At 36.0% G+C, this 21,471-nt stretch overlaps 2 protein-coding genes across 2 annotated transcripts in view; one reads left to right on the forward strand and one right to left on the reverse strand.

The window, feature by feature from the left end:
* The window catches only part of LOC108368326 (uncharacterized), a gene marked incomplete at its 3' end in the record, with an annotated part of 25,604 nt that extends 18,400 nt beyond the window's left edge, over positions 1-7,204 (reverse strand). Inside the window, exon 1 of the mRNA XM_017623172.1 lies at positions 7,036-7,204. Coding sequence (XP_017478661.1) covers positions 7,036-7,204 — 169 coding nt within the window. The remainder of the gene's footprint in view (positions 1-7,035) is intronic.
* LOC108368327 (homeobox protein araucan-like) overlaps positions 6,952-21,471 on the forward strand; it is a 35,395-nt gene continuing 20,875 nt past the window's right edge. The window contains exon 1 of the mRNA XM_017623173.1: positions 6,952-7,781. Coding sequence (XP_017478662.1) covers positions 7,731-7,781 — 51 coding nt within the window. The 5' untranslated portion in view covers positions 6,952-7,730. The remainder of the gene's footprint in view (positions 7,782-21,471) is intronic.

The following is a 21,471-nucleotide window of genomic DNA, read 5'->3' on the forward strand; positions in this document are numbered from 1 at the left end:
AAAAAAAAAAAAAAAACAATAAGTCATTGCATCCTGCTGCGCGCCTAAGTGTTGACTTCGATTTGTTGCATTACTCAACACGTTTTTTAAGCGCTACGCCTTGGCTGACCGACCGCTGCTGTGCTGCTGTTCATACTTTCAGCGTTTAGTGGATTACTTGCGATTTTTTTTTGCCGCTGGATTTTTGCAAGAACTCGCAACTAAATTACAACACAGCAGCAGGACATTACAAGCCACACAAATGCAACACCGCTTGCCGGGCCAGTGTGTCCGGTTCAACGCCCGCGCACAAACAATCAATCAACCGGCCAAAGAGGCTACTTGCTGCACCACTCGCTCACCGATAGCTCACATCGAGCCACATGTGGTTGATTTGTGGCGTAAACATTTGTGGCACGACCGCCCATTGCGCTCTCCAGCAGTGGCAACTCCCATTTTGGGAAAACGAACGCACTTGTCATTGCGAAAAGTGGTCCGCATGCGTTCAACTACACTAAAAGCTCTTTAAATGCCTTTAACCGTTGTACGCGATTTCCCTTACCCAGCCGGTCGCTGTAGTCGTTGACACTCATTTTCATTTCTTTGCAATACGTTGAAAAGCTATTTTGACAATTGAACTGTCAACTGTCAGAAAAGTGACACTCTCACTGCGCCCATCCTTCACGCTGCCTGCCATCACACACACGCACGCACACGCAGTTATAGAATGTAATAAATATTTCTATTAGCACTCCCTGCTTGCTGTTACGTCCTACCCTCGATCTTCCTAATTCTCCCCTCCAGCACTTTTCATTTTGCTTATCGTTTTTTTTTTTGCCATTTGCCTAACTGTAAAATTGCGCAAAGGCTTTGAATGCATTTAATTCAATTTTGTTGTTGTTGCTTTGCCATTTTTTTTAATCCTCCGTTTGTCGCCTGTTAATGTGTCAGAATTGATTTCCACCCGTGCCCATGCGTCGTTCCTTTTGCGTGTCCCCTGGTCCAGCCTGCGGTTCGTCAGCCAAATGGTGCGCGGTCGTCTATGCATTTTATGCCATTTTAATTGCAACATCTGTCGCTGTGGTTATCGCACAATGCGTGCCACATATTTCATAGTGTTGGTTGTTGGTTTTCATATTCACTTCGAAATCGTTTCGAAATAGAGTGATAGTTATGTTTGTTGTTTTTTTTTCTGCAATGTGTAATAAATATTGCATGATTGCTCGTTTTATAAGTGGCTGCAATGTCAAAATATTTTTTTTTTTTCGCTTTCCGCAGAAGTGAAGTGAGATAGGTAGTGATTTTAGGGTAATTAAAGTATCTATGGATTCATGAATAAATATTATTGTAATAGAAAAATCAGTTTCCAGTAGAGCGAATGCAATAATCCTGGGCCACAATTTCAGGCTCATTTTCTGGGAGTGGAATGATTCCAACTCAGGATGAAAGGCCTATACTAAAACCTCCACATCTTTTTGCAATCTCAGTCTAATTTTTTATGGCCATTTAAATAAGTTCACAATTTTTTGCCTGAGTGTTTTTAGAATAAGTGCAAAAAAGGCTTAAAATTCATATCGGAGCGAAATATGTAGTTTGTATTTATACAGTAAAATTTCACGAGTATACACTTTTTATAATATTTTAAGGCTTTAGATCTTTCACGAAGGGGTAATTTTGACCTCTTTTCTTGAAAATCTGAATTAAATGGCGTTTGGAAAGCTGCTAAAGGGTTAAAGATTCACTAGGGGTATTCTCTGACAAAACCTTTCTACAAAGAAGGTAAAAGTCCATAGAAATAATAGACAAATATGTCCCCTGGAAATATGCAGAACATTTTTTTTGTGTTTAAGTAGCATTTGTGAGTGAACAAAGACATACCCGAATTTTTGTGAACAACTAATCAAAAATATACAATAAAATGGTGTTTACCTTTGAGGGTCAGTTTTTCAGCACTGGTTTAAACTCAACTCAACTTAACAGATGATAGTTTAAACTCGGCTTAACCCAGCCAGATTTGGTGTTTAAACTTAGTTTAAATTTGACTAAAAAACTGCACACTGAGTTTAAATGACAAACATAGTTAAACTCGCACTGACAGCTCATGTATCAAGCCGTTCAGAAGACGCGCAACGATCACTGATTTTTTTGCTGCGCCTTCCACTTCACCTACCCACTGTCCACAGTTCAAACGAAAAAATAGTCTGGAAAAATTTGGAATTGTCTTAAGTAGGGCTGTGCGATTATTCGATTACTCGAGCAAGTTGGTTAATCAATTATTCGGTTAATCAATGACTCGAGTAATCAAGATTTTGATTATGAAATATGATTACTCAAAAAAAAAATAATTTTGCTCGTTAAAAGAGTTTGCCTTGGAAAATGTTATTTTCTTTTTTATATTCTGTGAGCGTGTGTGAATCGGTAACAAAGTTCTCGGCGAGTAAATTTTTGACAACTATGGGGTGAATAAAATTTCAGTAGCTCATGAGGCTAGTGTAATTTTTGAGAATTGCATAGAAAATATTGGCAATCGCAAAGATTTTTGATGTGTGTAGTTTTTCGTTAAATAAAAGCTTAAATTGATGAATTGCAATCAACGATGGTTTTCTTAAAATATTAATTTCACTTCAATTTGTAATATTTTATTCCGCATAAATATGCGGTTATCAAAAATTTACTGTTGTCAAAAAATATTTCATTTCACACAGCAGATTGGCAAAACTGTCTCACCATAGTAAAAGTATTATTCAACAGCTTTCCCCATAGAACTTTATTACCGACTCACACACGCCCTGTATATGAAAAAAATTTTTCGTTTTAATTTTTGAAAACAGAAACGTTGTTTTCAAACTATCAAGGAACTTTAACTACTTTATATATATGTAAAGAGTTGAAATGTGGATTATTCATTTTATTCGAAATGTTGATTAATCATAAAGCAAATTACTCAAATATTTTTTTTTGGTTAATCAAAAATCTTGATTACTCGAGTAACTGAACTTTTGAGTAATCATAATTTGTAATTAATCGAATAACTGAGTTATTTACTTTATGATTAATTAAAATTTTGAGTAATCAATTAATCGCACAGCCCTAGTCTTAAGTGCTCTTACATAAGTGGGGAAAAAAATTTTCATCAATATGAATTAAAACAAGTAAGAAAGGCTAAGTTCGGGCGGAGCCGAACATTAAATACCCGGCGCAAGTATTAAATATATGTTTTTTCACCCTTCCGAAACCTTCCGCTAGATGGTAAGCCGAGTTGTAACAATTTTGAGTAAATTAGCGTCCTTCAATTTCGAAATATTGAAGTTTCAAGCATTTCTTAAATTTACCGTTATATGAGAATCGGCCGTTATTTTAGTCCGATTTCAATAATTTTCAACGTTTTGCTTACACGTGGCAAGTACAATAACCATACCGAGTTTGGTACAAATTGGTAGAACGGTTACCGATATACATATATGTGATCATAAGTGGGCGGTGCCACGCCCATTTTCCAAAATTTTACCATAAACGTATTTCTTGGTAAAGAATTGTTGCAAGCATCAATTTTGAATAAATTAGCTTCAATATTTACTGATTTATCGAAGATTTTGTATTTCTCTAAATTACCGTTATATGGGATGTGGGCGTGGTTATTGTCCGATTTTAAAAAGTTTCGGCGGTTTTTTATGCTGTACCAAGGCCAACAACTGTGCCAAGTTTGGAAGAAATTGGTGCAGCGGTTACCAAGATATACACATGTAACCATAAGTGGGCGTGGCTACGCCCATTTTCCAAAAATTTATAATATTCTTATTTTTCGTCTAAAAATTATTGTAAATATCAATTTTGAGTGAATTATCTTCAGTAGTTACTAAAATATCGCAGTTTTCGTATTTCTGGAAATTACCGTTATATGGGAAGTGGGCGTGGTTAAAGTCCGATTTCGCCCATTTTCAATACCAACCTACCTTGGATTAAGGGAAACCTACATACCAAATTTCGTTGAGATATCTCAATTTTTGCTCGAGTTATCGTGTACACGGACAGACGGACAGACGGACAGACGGACAGACGGACGGACGGACGGACAGACAGACATGGCTTAATCGATTTCTTTTTTCATCCTGATCATTTATGTATACATTTGTCTATATCTATCTCGATTCGTTTTGGCTGTTACAAACAACCGTTATGTGAACAAAATTAATATACCCTTGTGCACAAGTGCGCTCGGGTATAAAAACGTCTACGTATTCCCTCAGCTTAATAAAAATCCTTTCAACTCAGCATAAGGGGTCCCTGGGAACCAATTTTATCAACCGGGATCTCTACGGTCTAACATCGCCCCAGTTAAATATTGACGAGCTTCAGTGCTTTGTCGATAGTATTTTTTTAATGCAAGGATCACCGCTGACTTCGTGCCCCAACTTTTAACGGATTTTCTTCAGGAGGGTTAAACTATTTTGGGTTGGTCAAGTATATCGAACCAATAAAGCACTTCCATACACTGTAATTTTAACGACACTTGCAACTCTGAATTATTTTGCCTTTTAAATCTGGTAGACAACATTATTCGCTTAAAAAATTCTGTTGAATCCAGAAGCCAGCTTGAGAACCAGGTATCCATTAGTGTGATAGCTTTGAGAAGGCGGCTCCAAGATCAAATGATCCGGCAGTGTTTACCACATACGAAGTCCATTGATATGCAATGCACAAAAATATGGTGAAATTGTTAGGGGGTTCACTCGTGCCTGTTCTAAAAGAACGCCTCCGCTCCATGTTATCGCGCCAAATCTTATAATAAAGACCAGCATCGGATTATCGAAATTTGTGAATTTCATGAAATTTATCAATTTATCGATATTTATTGAACTATCAAAATTTATAGAGTTAACGAAATTTATCGAGTTATCGTAATTCATCGTATACTTTCAACTTAACGAGTTATCGATATTTATTGATTTACTGAAATTTGTCGATTTATCGAATCGAAGTTTTTGGAGTTTTCAAAATATATCGAGTTATCGAATTTTCAAAGTTATACATATAAGTTTATCGAGTTATCACTGCTTATCGAATTTTCTCGTGTTTCCAGATTGTAACGAGTTATAGAAATTTGTCGATAGATTTGAAAAGATATGGGGGTTTCAAAATTAACCGAGTTATCGAAATTTCTAGAGATATCCAATGCTTATCGAGTTATCGATTTATATCGACATATATAAATTTTTAAGTTATCGTATTTTATGGAGCACTCGAAATTCACAGTTATCGAAATGTATCGAAAATTATCGAAATTAGTCGAGTTATCGAATTTGGCTGAGTTATCGAATTTCAGTATTGGTGAAATTCATTGAATTATCCATATGTATAACATTATCGAAATTTATTGACAAACTGGATTGTAGCGGGTCAATTAGAAGCCCTGCCAAAGTCTTCCAAAGACCTTCAAAGATATAAAAATTGTAGGAATTTTGTACTTTATAAGTTAAACGACGTGCTAAGTTAGAAAACCTCTTCAAGGGTCTTAAAAAAGTAGAAATCGGTAAAGTTTCGACAGTAACTGGCGCTCCTAGTCTCTATTAAAGCGGCAAATCTGCTTGGTGCACAAAATAAAGTAGGAACATTAAAAGCGTAAAGCCTTTGGCCACTGTTCACCCACAGCCCTCACTGGTCAATGCTTTACCCCCAGTAAGTACTGAAAGGAACTAAATGACGATTCAGTGAAGCCACCATACCAATGAGCTCTAATCGTTTATGCCTCTGGTGGAAATAGGCTATTATACAGCTTATCCTGCTATCGTTTGCGTATTCGCCATAGCTAATCTGCAAAAGCCCATAATTCTTCTGCAGAACCTTTCCACTCGATGCTTTCTAGCAGTTTAAGTTGTCAAAAATAATTGCATATCTTTAATTTTTATTCGCAACAGATCGCCTGCAAAGTCCTGGATCCACGAAGTTCTCAATGTTTTTAATTTTTTGTAGTTTAAGTGAGCCTGCTTGCGCAATTCTGGTTTTGTTAAACTTGGAGATGTCTTTTTGATACTTCAAAAGCGCCTAAGCTCAGGGATGCTTTCCATAATTCAGAGAAGAAAAAACTAAAATTTCAACTGTGAAGTTTGTTGCTTAAGCCAAGACAACTCGCACCTGAACAATGTGGCCGCAACAACAAATGCCAAGGCAAAGCTTTGTGATTGGCTGACTAGCTTTTGGTGCAATAAAAGCAACAAAAACAACCGTTTGGGTATGTTTGCTTTGCGATTATTTCCCCAGGCGAGTAGTTATGTACAAGCAAACCAAAGTAGCAACAACAATGCAATGCATTGTATGGAAACTTGTTGCCGTGGAGAAATAAGCCATTGCGCGTGAGCAAGATGCCGCTATTTGTGAGCTAACGAGATAGAGCAGACATTTTGCTTTCAATAAAAACTTTTTCGCTTACTGGAAGGGGGCAACAGGGGGGCAGCTGACACATTTCCAGTGCAAGGCGCGTGCGATACAACACCAAGGCAGTTGCCAGCGAATGCGTTGTGTAGGCCAACGAGTAGCAAGCAAATGCAGTTACTCGCTAGAGAGCTATGAAGAGTCTCAGTGCAGTGCTAAAAATGGGCGGTCGATGGCTGCTCAACCAGCTCGCTAGAAATTGAGCGCACACCTGAGTTGGCGGCGTATACAGAGAGCAGGCGAGAGTCTTATAAGAATACAAATCAAATAGTTATCTCTTTCGCACCAACGAGTTGGCGGCGCGCCACGAAATGGGGAGCACTTGATTGTATTTCAAGTGGCGCTCCTCAATGCGTGCTGCACGCCAAATATTTAGTCGTCGCAATGGCAACAACAACGACACCTCACTCAGCCAACAACTGTGGCCACCAGCAGTGGAGCAACAACGACGGTTTCTTGTTGGACTCATTTGCTTGATTGCGTGGCGTCGATAGCTTTGGCGCTCGACCAGAGCGGCATATCCAACCAGTTCGTGTTCGAGCGTGAGTGGCGTTGCACAGTGTAAACGGATATCGTCGGAGTGGTGTGCTCGCGTCAGCCCAAAACAAAGAATCGAGGAAGTTTTACCCTTTCGCATTGTTGTTTTTATTTTTTTGTATTTTTGGTCTATTGTTACGTTTCGTGCGCGCTGTAGATTGTTGTTGCTACGTTGCGTTGCGTATTCGATATTCGGTGTTTGGTGTTCCATCGACGGCTTTGACGTCGTACATTTCCGTTTGACGTTGGTTAGACGCATTGCTGCGTAGGAATTTGGGACTCATATGCGCGTGTTTGCATGCGCGCAGCAGAGTGTTTGTGGAGGCCACATTTTGGCAGTGGATATTGGCGACGGCAGCAGTGTGTTAGCCTGTATGCATGTGGCCGGAAGCAAGCGGGTTTCGCCAAGAAGATTCGTAAACGGAAATGTTTGAAAATTCAAAAAAAAAAGAACTGTTCGTTCTGAATGAAGCTGCGAGTGAAATAATATTGAAAACTCATAAATGAAAAACTGTGAAACAAACTAAGAAAAAGTGGATAAAAAAGGCGAGAAACATTCATTAAAGGTGTATGATGAAAATATTTAAGAATTAAAAAAAAAAAAAACATTTGCCTAAAAATATTTAATAGATGCGTATTGCTACCTCCATCGCAAAATCCCATAACTGAGTTCATCATAAAAAAAAACTGAACGCAAACATATCGTGCAATAGCAACATTGTGCAATCGATTTAACCATAATACCAAAATATTTCGAAGTGTTAGAAAATTAGAAACAAAAAAAAATGGCAGCTTATGCGCAATTTGGATACGGCGGCTACCCTTCAGCATCGCAGGTTAGTTAAATAACATTTTTGAAATATATTTTGTAAATTTCAGCTTAACCGTGTTAAATAATTTTAATTTATGTTTTTTTTTTTGAAAACGTACCCGTCGGAAATTTGCACTGTTATGCAATTATGGATAAAAACTAGTAGATAATATATGAAATTTTCAAAGCGTTTTTGGTTGTATGGCTAGGGTATATCGTCTTCGTGTGTAAGTTGTGTTTTGGTGGAAAATGATATTGAGTCAGTTAAGTTGTCAGAAATTGGCTAATCTACATTTTTTCTGCCTAAAAGACCATGCAAACTCTCGTCCAGCATAATATTTATTGACATTTAAATTTGTGCCATTATATGGATAAATACCGTTGCATCAGCATTCTCCAAAAAAGACTTATATTGTAGCCTTGAATTGGTTTTGCTGATTGTTTTTTGAGGGCAGTGTTAAAATTTCCTATTGGGTCATTGGTATAGCTTTATTTTTCCTACGCGTTTCGGCGTACTTCACGCTTTCATCTGGGAGTCTGATTTAATGCAAAAAACAAAATATAATACACACAACAATTAGACATAGTATGACTGAAAAATATACATACATATATGTACATATCTTTTTTTTATCTAAATAGCACTTACATATTAGCTTAGTATAACTATTTACATAACAATTAACACAAAACATAGCACTGAACCCTTTCATTTGACGTCCTCATTAGTACATCGCGTCCCTTATCCTCTCCTGTAATTGGTTTTGTTGTTTTGGAGATTCTTATACATAACTACATACAGACGGCTGGGTTTAATATCGACCTAACTCGGCAGCCAGTTTGAAAACGCCCTATCTCAGAAAACTTTTCAAGAACGTCCTATTTCAGAATTTGATTGAAAACCGTCATATCTCAGAATTTGGTTCAAAAATGCCCTATCTCAACTGAATATATATTGAAAATAGGACGTTTTTGAATCGGCAGCTAAGATAGATCGATATTCCTCTTAGCCGTTGATACACAATGTAAAAAATACCAGACTTTTTCCACCATCATTCCAATGTGGCTTTCAGTTGTTTTTTTGTGTCTCCAAATGCTGGGCATACTTATTTCGTATAGTAAAATCCACTCCGCATTAGGATTTATAATCTCGCAAATTTTTAATATACGTTAAATCAAAAAAGGTCTTCATCTTGTTATTTTATTTTTACAGTAGCATTTATGTTCATATATTCACTCACTGCTGAAACTAATAGCAACAGGTTTGTCTTTAATAGTTAGCCTTTCCAGTGGCATTAAGTAAATAACTTCCCAAGCTCGTCTTAACAAGAATCTTCAGTTGATCGCTTCTTTCTTTCCCCTTGTTGATTTTTGTTGGCATTACTGATAAAATATTATTATATATTACTGTTTAACTAATTCAATGACTTAAAAAATATAATTAGGGCCTTTTAAAGATGGCTGCAATTTTTGGAAAAATTTAACCCATTCTTCGATAGGATTTCTACTCTGTAACAAAGAGAGCTTTTGCTAAATGTTCTCAAAGAGTTTCTTTTGTGGCATCAGATACGCCATGTGCAGATTTTGAGAATAAATTGTGTTTCAAATTGTTAAAGTGTTCTGGTGGTTTGGAATCTTCCTCCAAAGGGCTTGCAGTTTGTTTTGTCGGTGACGGGTTGGATAATTCACCTAACACATATGTATGTACAAGCAAATGATACGCCATTCTATTCAAATTTTCTGTTTTGTAAGCATTATCGTAATATGCTAAAATAGCGGAACTGCTCGAATTTCCTCGAAATATTCTCTATTTTTGGTTTTCCCATATCTGCTGGAATATTTTTAGTTAAAAAAGTTGTGTAATGGTATTGAAAAAAATACAAACCTTTTGTAGAAATTCTCGAATTTGATCATTCGATCTTCGAACAGGAATTGTAGTATAGCTTAAATTTATTTTTTTAAGGTGAATCTGTCGTATTAAATTTTCCACTGTCATATGCGAAAACAGCGTGAAGAGGCAGAAAAAACAGTAAACAAATTTTTTGTTCATATTTACCCTCTTATAGGTACCCCGTTTGTATACATGAGGGCTATTTACTCAGTATATTACCCGGTAAAATCCCACCACTAGCCTCGAGCCTATTTTTATTACACAAAAATTAGACTGCTACACAAAATCTTGTGCCTGGTGGGCACACAAAGGGTTAAGGGACTTATCGCCACATCCCCAAAATTTTTGAAATGGATAATGTATGTAAAGTAGAGAAGTAAAAAAAAAAATAGAATGTCAAGCTCTCAACCCCTAGAATTTTTCTAAATTTAATAAAAAAAATATCCGTATATTTTTGCTAAAAAAATATGTTAAAGTTCACGTGGTTTTCCATGTATTTTATATGGGGCAAAACATCTTGAAAATCAATACTTTCTTCAGAAGACTTCCAATAATAATTGTTTAGTTTACCATTTTTTAAGTTTAAAGATTTTTATGGGGCTCCCCATTACATTTTTGAGATTTTTGGGTGACCAGAGAAAAACTATTTATATTAAAAAATTGTTAAATAAACAATTGAGTATTATTGGAAGTCTCCTGAAGAGGAACAAAGTTTTCCGATCGAAAATATTGAATTCTATATCATTTCTACGAAGAATTGTTTTTTCCCATTGTTATTGATTTCGAAACAGGGATATATTTTTTCGGTGTAGAACAATTCTAGGGGGTGAGAGCATTAAAATTCCAACTTTATTTTGTTTTTTGTACTACCCTAGTATATACAAGTTTGGCTTGTTTGGTTTTGGTTTGTTTGTTTTTAAATCCATGTTTTATTTAACTAGACATACTTGGTACCTTGAGCTTATTATAAAAACAAACCATACTTATCACCATCACTGATGGTATACATTCTAACCCAAAGACAAAAACCGTCATTTGTGACTAATTTTATAATTTTGAATAATAGTGCAATGTGTAAAGTTTGTGGGATATTTGCTACCTGCAAAGCACAACATGTTGTTAAATTTTTTTAATGACCAACAAAACTACATTTGGGTTTCTCAACACCAACTAAAGGTTAAACACGGTTATCGACGTTATCGACCCGCTGTTATATGGTATGGCGTTAATCACGTCGATAACGATGTTTAACCAGCAGTTAATGTTAACCAGGCATTGAGAAACTGGCCTGGAGACTTATAACCTCATTCATAAAAACTAAAATAGATTTAAAACTAAAAAAAATTTAAACTGATTTTTCATACACTTATTAAATTTAAAATAATTTTATGCCTCATTGTGTTTTTATTAAAGAACAAAATTTCGAACCGCTGGTCAGTGGGACAAGGTGATCACAAAAGAAGAAGCTAAATTCTAATCACACAATAATAAGATTTGCGAACAGATTTCATGTCCTTCTTAATTTAAAACTTCATGGTAAATGCGAGTAATATGTTCATATGTGTTGTGTGTTCATGCTATAGTGGTTATCCAATCACAGTATTTTTGGGTACGCAAGGGGATTTGATTTAAGATAAGAAAAAGGTTATATCCCAAAATTCTGAGAATAGCGGGGTCGAAGATGATTTGATTGTAGGTAAATCTGTCGAAAGGTAAATAATCCTCTTACTTTATAAAATATATAGTAACACAGCGATGATAAAGCCTTTTTTCTTTCAGAAAAACTGTTTCAAATTTTTTCGACACGCTTTCTATAAATCTCCTTTTCGCTCGGAAACTAAAATTAAAATGTGATGCTTATTTATAGCAAAAAATGAGCATAAAAAGAACCAATGAGTTTTTGAACCGCGTACAAAACTTTTGAGTATGAAATATCTTCTTAGCAATGCTACGAACATTTTTTCTAACCGCGGTCGCCCCTCGACAGGCAATGGCAAAGCTCCGAGTGTATTTCTGCTATAAAAAGGCTTCTCATAAAATCCATTTGCCCCTCGGAGGCGTAAGATGTAGATACCTCCCATGGGCGTAGCCAGGTAGGGGCAGGGGTTTGCTAAAAAGTAAAATGTATATTTGAAAAGGATTTGGCGTCTTCTTTCAGAAATTGTCTTTGAGAAAAGCCTTTAGTCTCACAGATTTTTGCAACGTATTCCAGGTTAAGATCTATGCAATTGGAATAGCGGTGAAGCTGGTAAACTTAACCGACCTAACTCAGTACTTTCGTAGTGGACGAGAGCAGAGAAGGGATATGAGATAAAATTAGGAAAATTAACTAACTTTGGCTCACTTTAAGATTCTCACAAACCGTGAGGTTCGAAGCCAAGCGTAACGATTTCTGTAGAAGCTGTAAAGATGCGGCAGGGATACAGTCCATCTAGCAATTCGTACGCAAGCTTCCTGCATTCCATTGACACCGATTCAAATTTCTTGGATACTACTTCTTCGAGAACTTGCCGGCTTACGAAAAACTCCATTAGAGGATTTTCTAGTATTCGCAAGAATATGAGCATCCAGAAATGCAGTCACAGATCCGGAGAAGTTCTCTTCTAGGGATCACAATGAAAATGTGTGGCAACCGTGTGAACTCTTCAACTAGAGCTGGGAATATTCAAAGTTAATCATTTCTTGAGACAACCAGATAGTGGGAGGTCCTACGCCTGCCTGTTTAAGTTAAAAAAAAAAAAAAAAAAATAACCAATTAAGTAAGTATTTCCTTGGCCCAAAATTGTTAAAATAATTTTGAATTAATAAACTCGTACAGATGCTAACATAATTGGCACATTTGTAGACTAACCCATTTTCATTGTACTGCACACTTTTATGACTCAAAGCTTAACAATTTTTCGCACAATCGAATTTCCCTTCATACTCATATGAGGTGGCCAGCTGATTCAATAATTAAGCCAATTTCAAAGCATTCCTCGCGTACTCAAAGATCAAAAGAATATTTGCATCTAATTTTTAGTTGTAAACATAGTGAGTAGATTTGTTAAATGGCAGCGGATTTGTACGTTATGATTAGTGAAATGATGAAAGAAGAGATTTTTTGGTTGGGGTTTAATGAGAACACAAGCAAGTGGTTATGATGACTAAGTTGGGAGGACTGACGTTTATAAGCAGAATGAAAAAAAAAAACAAATAAATGGTGATCAGGTCTGCTTAAAGATTTGCCTTATGCGATACGAACTAATACAATAAATATTTATGAACATACATTTGTACTACATTAGGGTGGCCCACTTTTTTTCCAGCTATTCTCCAGAACTGAAGATGGTTGATAATATTTTATTGAAATTTACCATTTATTTTGCATGCCTGATTTCATAGAATTGCTATACAATATTTGACACACAAATCTTTTAATCGAATATGTGCCATTTTTCAAGTGGCTTCAAAATTTATCTGCCCTGCAACACACTTTTTTGTTGAGAGCGAATTAATGTTAAAAAATAATAATAATTGTTATGCATTTAAAATTTAAAGTTTTATTAATTTTTTTTCACAACCGATAATTTTATCTCTAATATGGGGACCCAAACGCGTGCTAGCAACCACTTCACGCAAGGAACAAGTTGTAAAGTTAAATATGCATCGCAATTTTATTTACTGAAGTATGAATAGTCAAAAATATGTATTTTTAACTATTTTATAGCAATTCTACGAAAAAATATATTTTTCCCATATACATATGTATGTACATTAGACTGTACCACTTTGCAAGCAAAAAAGAGTTCGCCGAAAGTCTCTGAGTCTAAATTACACTGTGCGGCAGCCGAAACCAGCCCAGACGTTAACATTTTCTGAAAGTATACCTATCCAGTAGTAAAACACTCAATGCATTTGCAAAAGTTAGCTCGTATATAGAAAAATTTCGTGGGAAATATTTTTGTAGAAATTTTGAACCCATTAGCTCCCGACGGAAATGGCCGTTTTGACCCTTACTTCAAGAAACCCCGCAAAAAGCAAATTGGGAAGGTCGTTGGAGGATTGATATATTCTAGAAAATTATTATTCGAAAAATTTTACTAGGGGGTCTTCTCAGACAAAAACTTCATGCCACAAACGTAAAAGTCTTTAAAAAATTTGAACAATTGCCATAAAATTGTCGCACAGTGGTATTGTTCTAAGGCAATTTCGCAATATTAACTTTTTTGGCCGATTCTAGGGGCAATTTTTACATTTTTCGATGACACTTACATTCGGCAATACTTTTTTTTTATAAATATTTTATTAGTATTATTTTTTTTCTACTGGAATAATCAAAATACATACCTCCTTAGCAAAAGTTTAATGTTTTTTGGTGAGCTTTAATTTACTGACATTAGGGTGGTACTTTAGGGTGCTGACATCTGGTGTGTAAGTACTAGAACGGGGTACTTAAGGTCAATAAAAAATTCCTTCCTCGAGTGAAGAACATCAATATATCACACTTTAAGATGCAACTGTAAATGTCGAAGATATAACGAGAAGTATACAAAATGCGACCCCTACGTTCGACCAAACAAAATTTTTTTTCAAATTGCCTTGCAAAAATACTTACAACTCAGGGGTGTACGGCGAATTTTTTTTTTCTCTGGTGCAGTCTAATATACATACAAGCATAGGTATTACAGCTGTGTGCAGATTATTAGAATCAATTTGTCCTTACAAGTTTTAATTTTTTTAATTACCTACAAGTTTTAATTTATTACTTTATGAAAATATAGTTCATGCTACCACGAAAACCACATAACTCAAAGTTTCAAACCATGCCACAAAAAAATAAAATGAAACTAGTAAAGCAAAAATAAATTCCCAAAACAAATTGTTTCTTAAAAGTCGATTTTCCGGTGCACTTATGGGCCATCCTTATGTACTTATGTATGTATATATAAATAGATATGTGCGGTTATATTGGCACAATTTAGCAAGTAAATTAATTCATTACATTAAATTTGTGTACTTTAAATCCGCTTAGTAAAAAATTAAAATTAATCATATTGATAGTTTTTAAAATACATTTTTTATGTGTATTTCGTTAATGCAACCAGGTGTTAAGAATACAAACAAAAAAAAAATAAACGAATTTCAAAATAAAAATTAATTTAAAAATACACATAACGCTACAGGTCAATAAAAATGTCAAAATTTAATTTTACCATACACGCCTCCTCTGCGTGCCACAACAATGAAATCATAAAAAAATTAATCAAACACAAGGCTTGTCTGCCACGCTTAAAAATTATGCCAACTAACTAATTATAATGAAATACAAGAGAAAAGTAGCGCTTATTAAAAATTAAAACATTTTTTTTTTATTGTTTTTTTTTCATTAAGTGATTAAGCGGATTTTTTTATTGTTTTTCGTTAGCGTTGTATTTTAGTTGGAGAGTTACAAAAATGAAAAAAAACGCCCATAAATGACTCATTTGTTTGGATTTTGGTGAAAATAAAAAGAAGAAAAAAAATCAGTAAGTGTGAGAGTTGAACAGATACACACACATGCGCGGGATTTTTCATATAAACCATGCATATGTATGTGTGTGTGTGACACACAATCATTTATCAAGTTTTAATTAATGAACTGACGTGCTTATGACAGCACTCTATGCCACGTAGTATATACATACATATGTACATGTATGAATGTATCTATTTGTACATACATACTTAAGGGCATAGAAATGCCAACAAATAAATAATATACTACAATGTTATATACTATATGTATGTATATATGTGTGCGAACACTTTATATTATTCATATACATACATACATACATACTTATAAATAATTTAACCCAAAAAAAGCTAGAAAAAGCAGGGAAGCTAAAAATAACTCAGAAAAAATTTAATTGCCTTGTCACAAAACTGTGGGAATTGCCCAGCAACGAGCCGAGCAATTTGTTGTCACTAAAGTGGCCGCAACTCAAATCCGATGCCAGCGCCTAGTACTTTAAGCCTGTTTAAGGATTTGCTGCGCCAGCACACAGCTACACAGCTACATAGGTACATACACATATACCTGCCAGCTTGCCAATATGTACACCTACATATGCATGGGCTGCCATCGACCATTTTGTCTCCTAAGCGTTCCTTGTCCTTTTTTGGAACGCTCTCACACGCCATCCTCACGCGGAACGCACTCGGTCGTAGCTGGTGCCTTTATAGCATTGCGCGACATTTATGAGCGTTATGACAAGTCATCAAGATAGGCGCAGAGCAGCAATCCTTTTAAGGCAACGTCTCGCACTGCCGCCACTGCCGCCACCGCCGCTGCCGGACACAGAGAGCATCATCCTTGCCAGCGCGTTGTGAATTCGCACACTCATTTATTGCTGCACGCATAAATATCTACATATTAATAATTCATGATGTAGCTTGTTAGTATTTACTCGTACTCGTTGTGCCCAACTGGCAACTACAAACCCAGTTTGCCAACTTGCCAGCTACTCCCACAGCAACCGATTCGGTGAACCTTTACTAGGCTATCGAAGATCGCAGATCGCAAATTAGATGCGTTGCGCGCCATTACATACAGCCATAAAGGTAGCGGGGCCGCAGCCGCAGCAACGGCAAGTGCGCTCATTTGTAGCAGCTTAATGTACAGTTGGCGTGCATCACATTTATTTGGCCATATGCGCGTAGTTCGCCCGCAACGGTGCGATAAGATCAGCTTTGAAAATTCTCAACTTCCATCTCGCCGGCCAGATCGGCTTCCGTGCGCTGAGCCCATAGTAGGCAATGAGCGTGTACACATTGCAATGCGATCGGCGACGATCTACTCCATCCAGTAAGGTTATTTCGTTCGTAATCGTAGCGCCCATCTGAGTCAAGGCGCTTCACGTTCCACCGCGCCTTTTCATGCGTAGCATTCGTACAAAAACCCATTCACTATTTCTTTTACTTACACACTTCGTTGACTTGCTTGCATTGTAGCTGGAACTTCCTGCGAATGTTGCAGTGACAGCAGCAGCAAGCGCCATGATCACTCAGTTGCAGTTGCAAAACATTTTTATTTCGCATCTAAATCATCGATCGTTGAGAACTTCTGCGCGGATCGCTTGCGATCGCAGTCTGCATAGGTTTCTAATTGATTCCAATGCATATCGATGGGCGTCTGCTAAGAGCGCACTACTCCGGCCCAACTCCCAGTCGTTATTGGAGCTGTTCGAGCTGTGCAGGATTCGCGCATTTCCGTTCATTTAAATGTTTGTATATTAACGTTTTGTTTTTCACTTCAACAAATCATCGGACTAGAGGTGTTTTGTGGCGTTTGCGCCTCACAGCGGCGTCGCTGTGCGCTTTCTTCGCAATGGTCGACACGACTACTTCGCATTCGTACGTACTGTCTTATCGATCTGTCACTTTACGGTTATAAATTTTATGATTTATGATCGTGAGTATTGAATTTGATTCGTTTTTGCTCATTGGCGGCCGGTGTGCGGCTACGCAAGGAGTGTATTTTTAATACACGTTCATACGTCAATATAGTACATATGCAGTGGGTACTCGTTTGGTGGGGTTGTTGTAGCCTTTTTGTATGATGGGCGTTTTTTGTCGATTTTAATTTAATTGATTTTTGATTACTGATCGTCAAGATCACTCATTTGAAATGGAATGATAAAGAATTTTGGATTTTTTTTGTGTAGATATTCAGTAAAGCGAAAAGCAGCATTAAATATATGACAATTTGAGGCTATTTCTGCGTTATTCGGGTTTAATAGTACATAGAAATTACAAATTATATGTATTAATTAATATTAGGTACCCTATATGTATTTCTCTTCTTACAAGTATCAACACTTTTAACGATTGTCAATTTGGCACAATTGGCTCTCCGAAGTTCCCCCAGTCGCTCTTACTAAGTGTAGATCGGCCATTCTGCAATTGTTCCATTGTTGGCGCCCTTGCTTTCGTCGTCGTCCATGCCTAGTAGTGCCTATATCCAATTGTTGCAGTTTTTAAGCGGGGCCTTTGATCGTTCAGAGAAGGCTATGTTTTTCGATTTCCTCCCGATCCCGAAGTACTCTGAGGTTCGCTTTTTAAAAATAATTTCATTCAAATGTTGGCCTCGATTATGCTGTAGGCGATCCCTCCAGAAGGTATAATTTTCAAATAATCTTTCCAGCATTGCAAGCGGTACTCGCGGATTACGCAAGAAATGTTGGCTTTTAAGTTTCGAATCGTAGCTGGCTGATCGACAAAGACTTTTGACTTCGCATAACCAAAAACCCGAGCCCTTGCTAATAAAGCTCCTTAATTTTAATCCTTTAATTTACTTTGGGGCCAAAGCCACTGCAAAACAAGTCATCCTGAGTAGGGGATGCATTTGTGTACCCTCGAATTTAGGTTTAGTAATAAGTAACTGGTGATCCATCTAGAATTTAAGAAATTAAATTTCATTTTTATTATTTTTATATTTTTGTAAAGTAAAGTTAACAAATAAAGATTCATATTACATTCATTCCTTAGTTGATATTTGTGTTAAAAAAACTTTTATACAAAAAAATGCATGGAATTAGATCGGCTATATGCCGGCTATTTGATATAGTGACTTGAACCGAAGAAAATTTGGTAGGTGTACTCAGAACTCTATATTACATACATATCTAAATCGAATTTCGGACTGATATCGTCATATTTAGACTATACGCCAAGCTAATAAATTTTTTGCCCATAGTGCAATGTGTGCTTTATGGCCGATTTCGGTTCCGGAGGAACCGTTTTCCATACTTCAGGAATGGTCTTTCAGTTCTTTTTAATTATTTGTTCCGGTTCTTCCGGAATCGTGTTTCGGTTGTTTTGGAATGGAGTTTCGGTTTTTCCGGAACATTTTTTCGGTTAATTTGGAATCGAGTTTCAGTTCCGTTAGAACTGTTTTTCCGTCCTTGGAAGAACCGGACCGGTCGGTTATCCAAAGGGCCCGGTTCTTCGGTTTCGGTTCTGAATCCAAAACACAAAGTCTAAAAAACTTCGTCAATCTCGAAAATTCTTAACTTAGAAGAAATTCATTCGAATTTAAAGTTTTCAACATTTTCAAAAATTACCAAAAAAAATTTCTCTCTTGAGAGCTGTAAACTGATTTAAAAAATTTTGATAAAAGAAAATTTATATTTCATTTCTTCAGCGTTTTTAGAAATTTTTGTTTTTCTTAAGAGCTGGATATTATCCTTTAAGGCCTGTTTCTAGCTCTCAAGAAAAATAAATTCATATAAAATAACACACAAGAAATGGAAAATAGATTTTCTTTTATCAAACTTTCTTAAATCTGTTTCCAGGACTCAAGAAAAAAGTGCTCGTATATTTTTTTCACCAAGAAAATTTATAGCAAAAGGAAAGTGTTTTTTCCAACAATAGAAATAATAAAAATATTTCTTGTGATTTTTCTTCAGAGCTGGATTCCAAGTTTTAATGAGAAAAAGTGTATTGTGATTAGTTTTTTATAAGAAGTTACAAAAAAAAGAAGTTAAAATCGAAAGCTTCTAGAGTTAAAAGAGAAAAAAGTGTTAAGATACTTCCGATATTTTAAAATTGAATGCGCCCTGTAACTTGGCGAAATTCATATTTTACAGAAAAAATCTGCTCACAAAGTATTTCCCATTTACTATTCATCTCAAACCAATAATTCGAAAATCAAAACCATTCACTCTTTGTTTCCGCAATCAACCGGTTACGGTCACCACCAAATCACCAAATCACCAAATAACTATTTGATTATTTGAATTTCACATTTTCTTATTTGCCAAATTGCTATTTGCTAAACACATTTTGTGAATTTATTATTTCATCTGCCATAGTAAATTGCGAATTAAAATGTTAATTAATTTTGTTTTATGGCCACATAAACCGGCAGAACATCTGCATTACAAACCGACAACCGAAACGACCAACAACGCCAACCAACAAATCAAGCAAAACAACAACTCACTATGCAAATGAACGGGTAAAAATTCGTACATTCATAAACATACATATGTATATATACACATACGAACACAGAACGGGGCTAAATAGGTAGCGTTTGGAGTGAATACCATTAGTGTACACAATAAAATCGCCACCATAAAACGATTGAGAATGTTGCCAGCAAAGCACTGATTAGTTTGATTGCAATTGTTAGAGACAAATTTCAATCAACATTAACGATGTAAGTACTATATAGCAAATATGGACATTAGAGTGCATCATACAAAAAAAAAAAAAAAAAATACCGCAATTATAAAATTTATTGTATTTTAAAACTTCAAAACTTTCATCAAAATATTTCGGTAAAATACTAAGATTTACGTGAGTTAGACCGATTTTTCAAAAATTGCATTTCATCCTTTGATTCCGTTGACAAAATTTTTAAAGATTTTTATGCAGACCTTTTAGGCTTCAACTTTTCTATCATCTGAGTAATTTTTTAGAATAAATATTAAAAAAAAACTAATTTCATTCATACAAAATGGATTTTTGGAGGTATTTTAAATTAGGTGCAGCTCAGATGGCATTTTATATTTCCGATGAAAAAAAGGTACAGATTTTTTTTTCGAGAATTGTGATGCACTCTAATGCACATAAATACCCGCAGATTTAACGGTTTAACGGTTTAACGATCCGAAAAAATATAGGAGACGCATGCGCGTAGCATAAATAAAAGGAAGAATAAGCTATATATTTTTTTAAATATAATTTCATATAAATATTTTTTAATTGCGAAAATATGCACAACACTTCCAAATTGACCTTCAGCGACGTTTATTAAAATCACGGTACAAGCCATCACAGCAACGGTGAAAATTAAAAATGCCTGCTCGCTTGCAATCTGGACATTGTGTTAACACATCCAGCATCAGCAACGGTAGCTGCTTGAAATGGGAGATACTACAAGCCAACTGATGCAACTGCTATGCACGCTGATGAATGCTGCACTGGAGGGGGGGTAGGCAAGCAAGTGAGTGAGCTGACAGCGCACAGAAGCTTCTCAGCGCGATCAAAAATGCCCAACAGCGTCTACGAGACTGATCGAGCCTTCTTGATACGGCGATCAATGCGGCTGCAAGAATTTAAACGGTTGCAAGCGGCATTTCAAGAGCAACAAGCAAGCAGGAAGATACAAACATACGCGCATACATACAAACTTACATGGGAATGAGGCAGGCAGATTAATATCTATGTATCTGCAATAAAAGCAGCATTGCGGCGCATAATTTTTATATGGCGGGAAGTATTTTGTTGAAATTATACGATCGTAAAATGTTGCAGAAGGTGGTGCAAAATGAGGGAATTTTTTATTTTATGTGAAAATAAAAATAAACATACACTGCGAAAAAAATGCGAAGCGAAGTGCTGAAAGAAAGCCAACTTGGTTGCCGCCTACCATGCAAGTATGAACAACATAAAAGCAGCTTCCGAAAAAATGGCCGCAGGAGCAATTATGCAAAATACTTAACTGAAAACAAGTAAGAAAGTCTAAGTTCGGGCAGAGCCGAACATTAAATACCCGGCGCACGTATTAAATATATGTTTTTCGCCTTACCGAAAGCTACGGCTACATGGTAAGCCGGGGCGTATCAATTTTGAGTAAATTAGAGTCCTTAAATTTCGATTTTGAAGTTTCAAGCAGTTCTGAAATTTACCGTTATATGAGAAGCGGCCGTTATTTTAGTCCGATTTCAATAATTTTCAACGGTTTGCTTATATGTGGCAAGCACAATAACCACACCGAGTTTGGTACAAATTGGTAGAACGGTTACTGAGATACATATATGTGATCATAAGTGGGCGGTGCCACGCCCATTTT

This window comes from Rhagoletis zephyria, unplaced genomic scaffold, assembly GCF_001687245.7.
Source record: "Rhagoletis zephyria isolate East Lansing unplaced genomic scaffold, Rhagoletis_zephyria_1.1 Rzeph_scaffold_03071, whole genome shotgun sequence".
Taxonomy (NCBI): Eukaryota; Metazoa; Arthropoda; class Insecta; order Diptera; family Tephritidae; genus Rhagoletis; species Rhagoletis zephyria.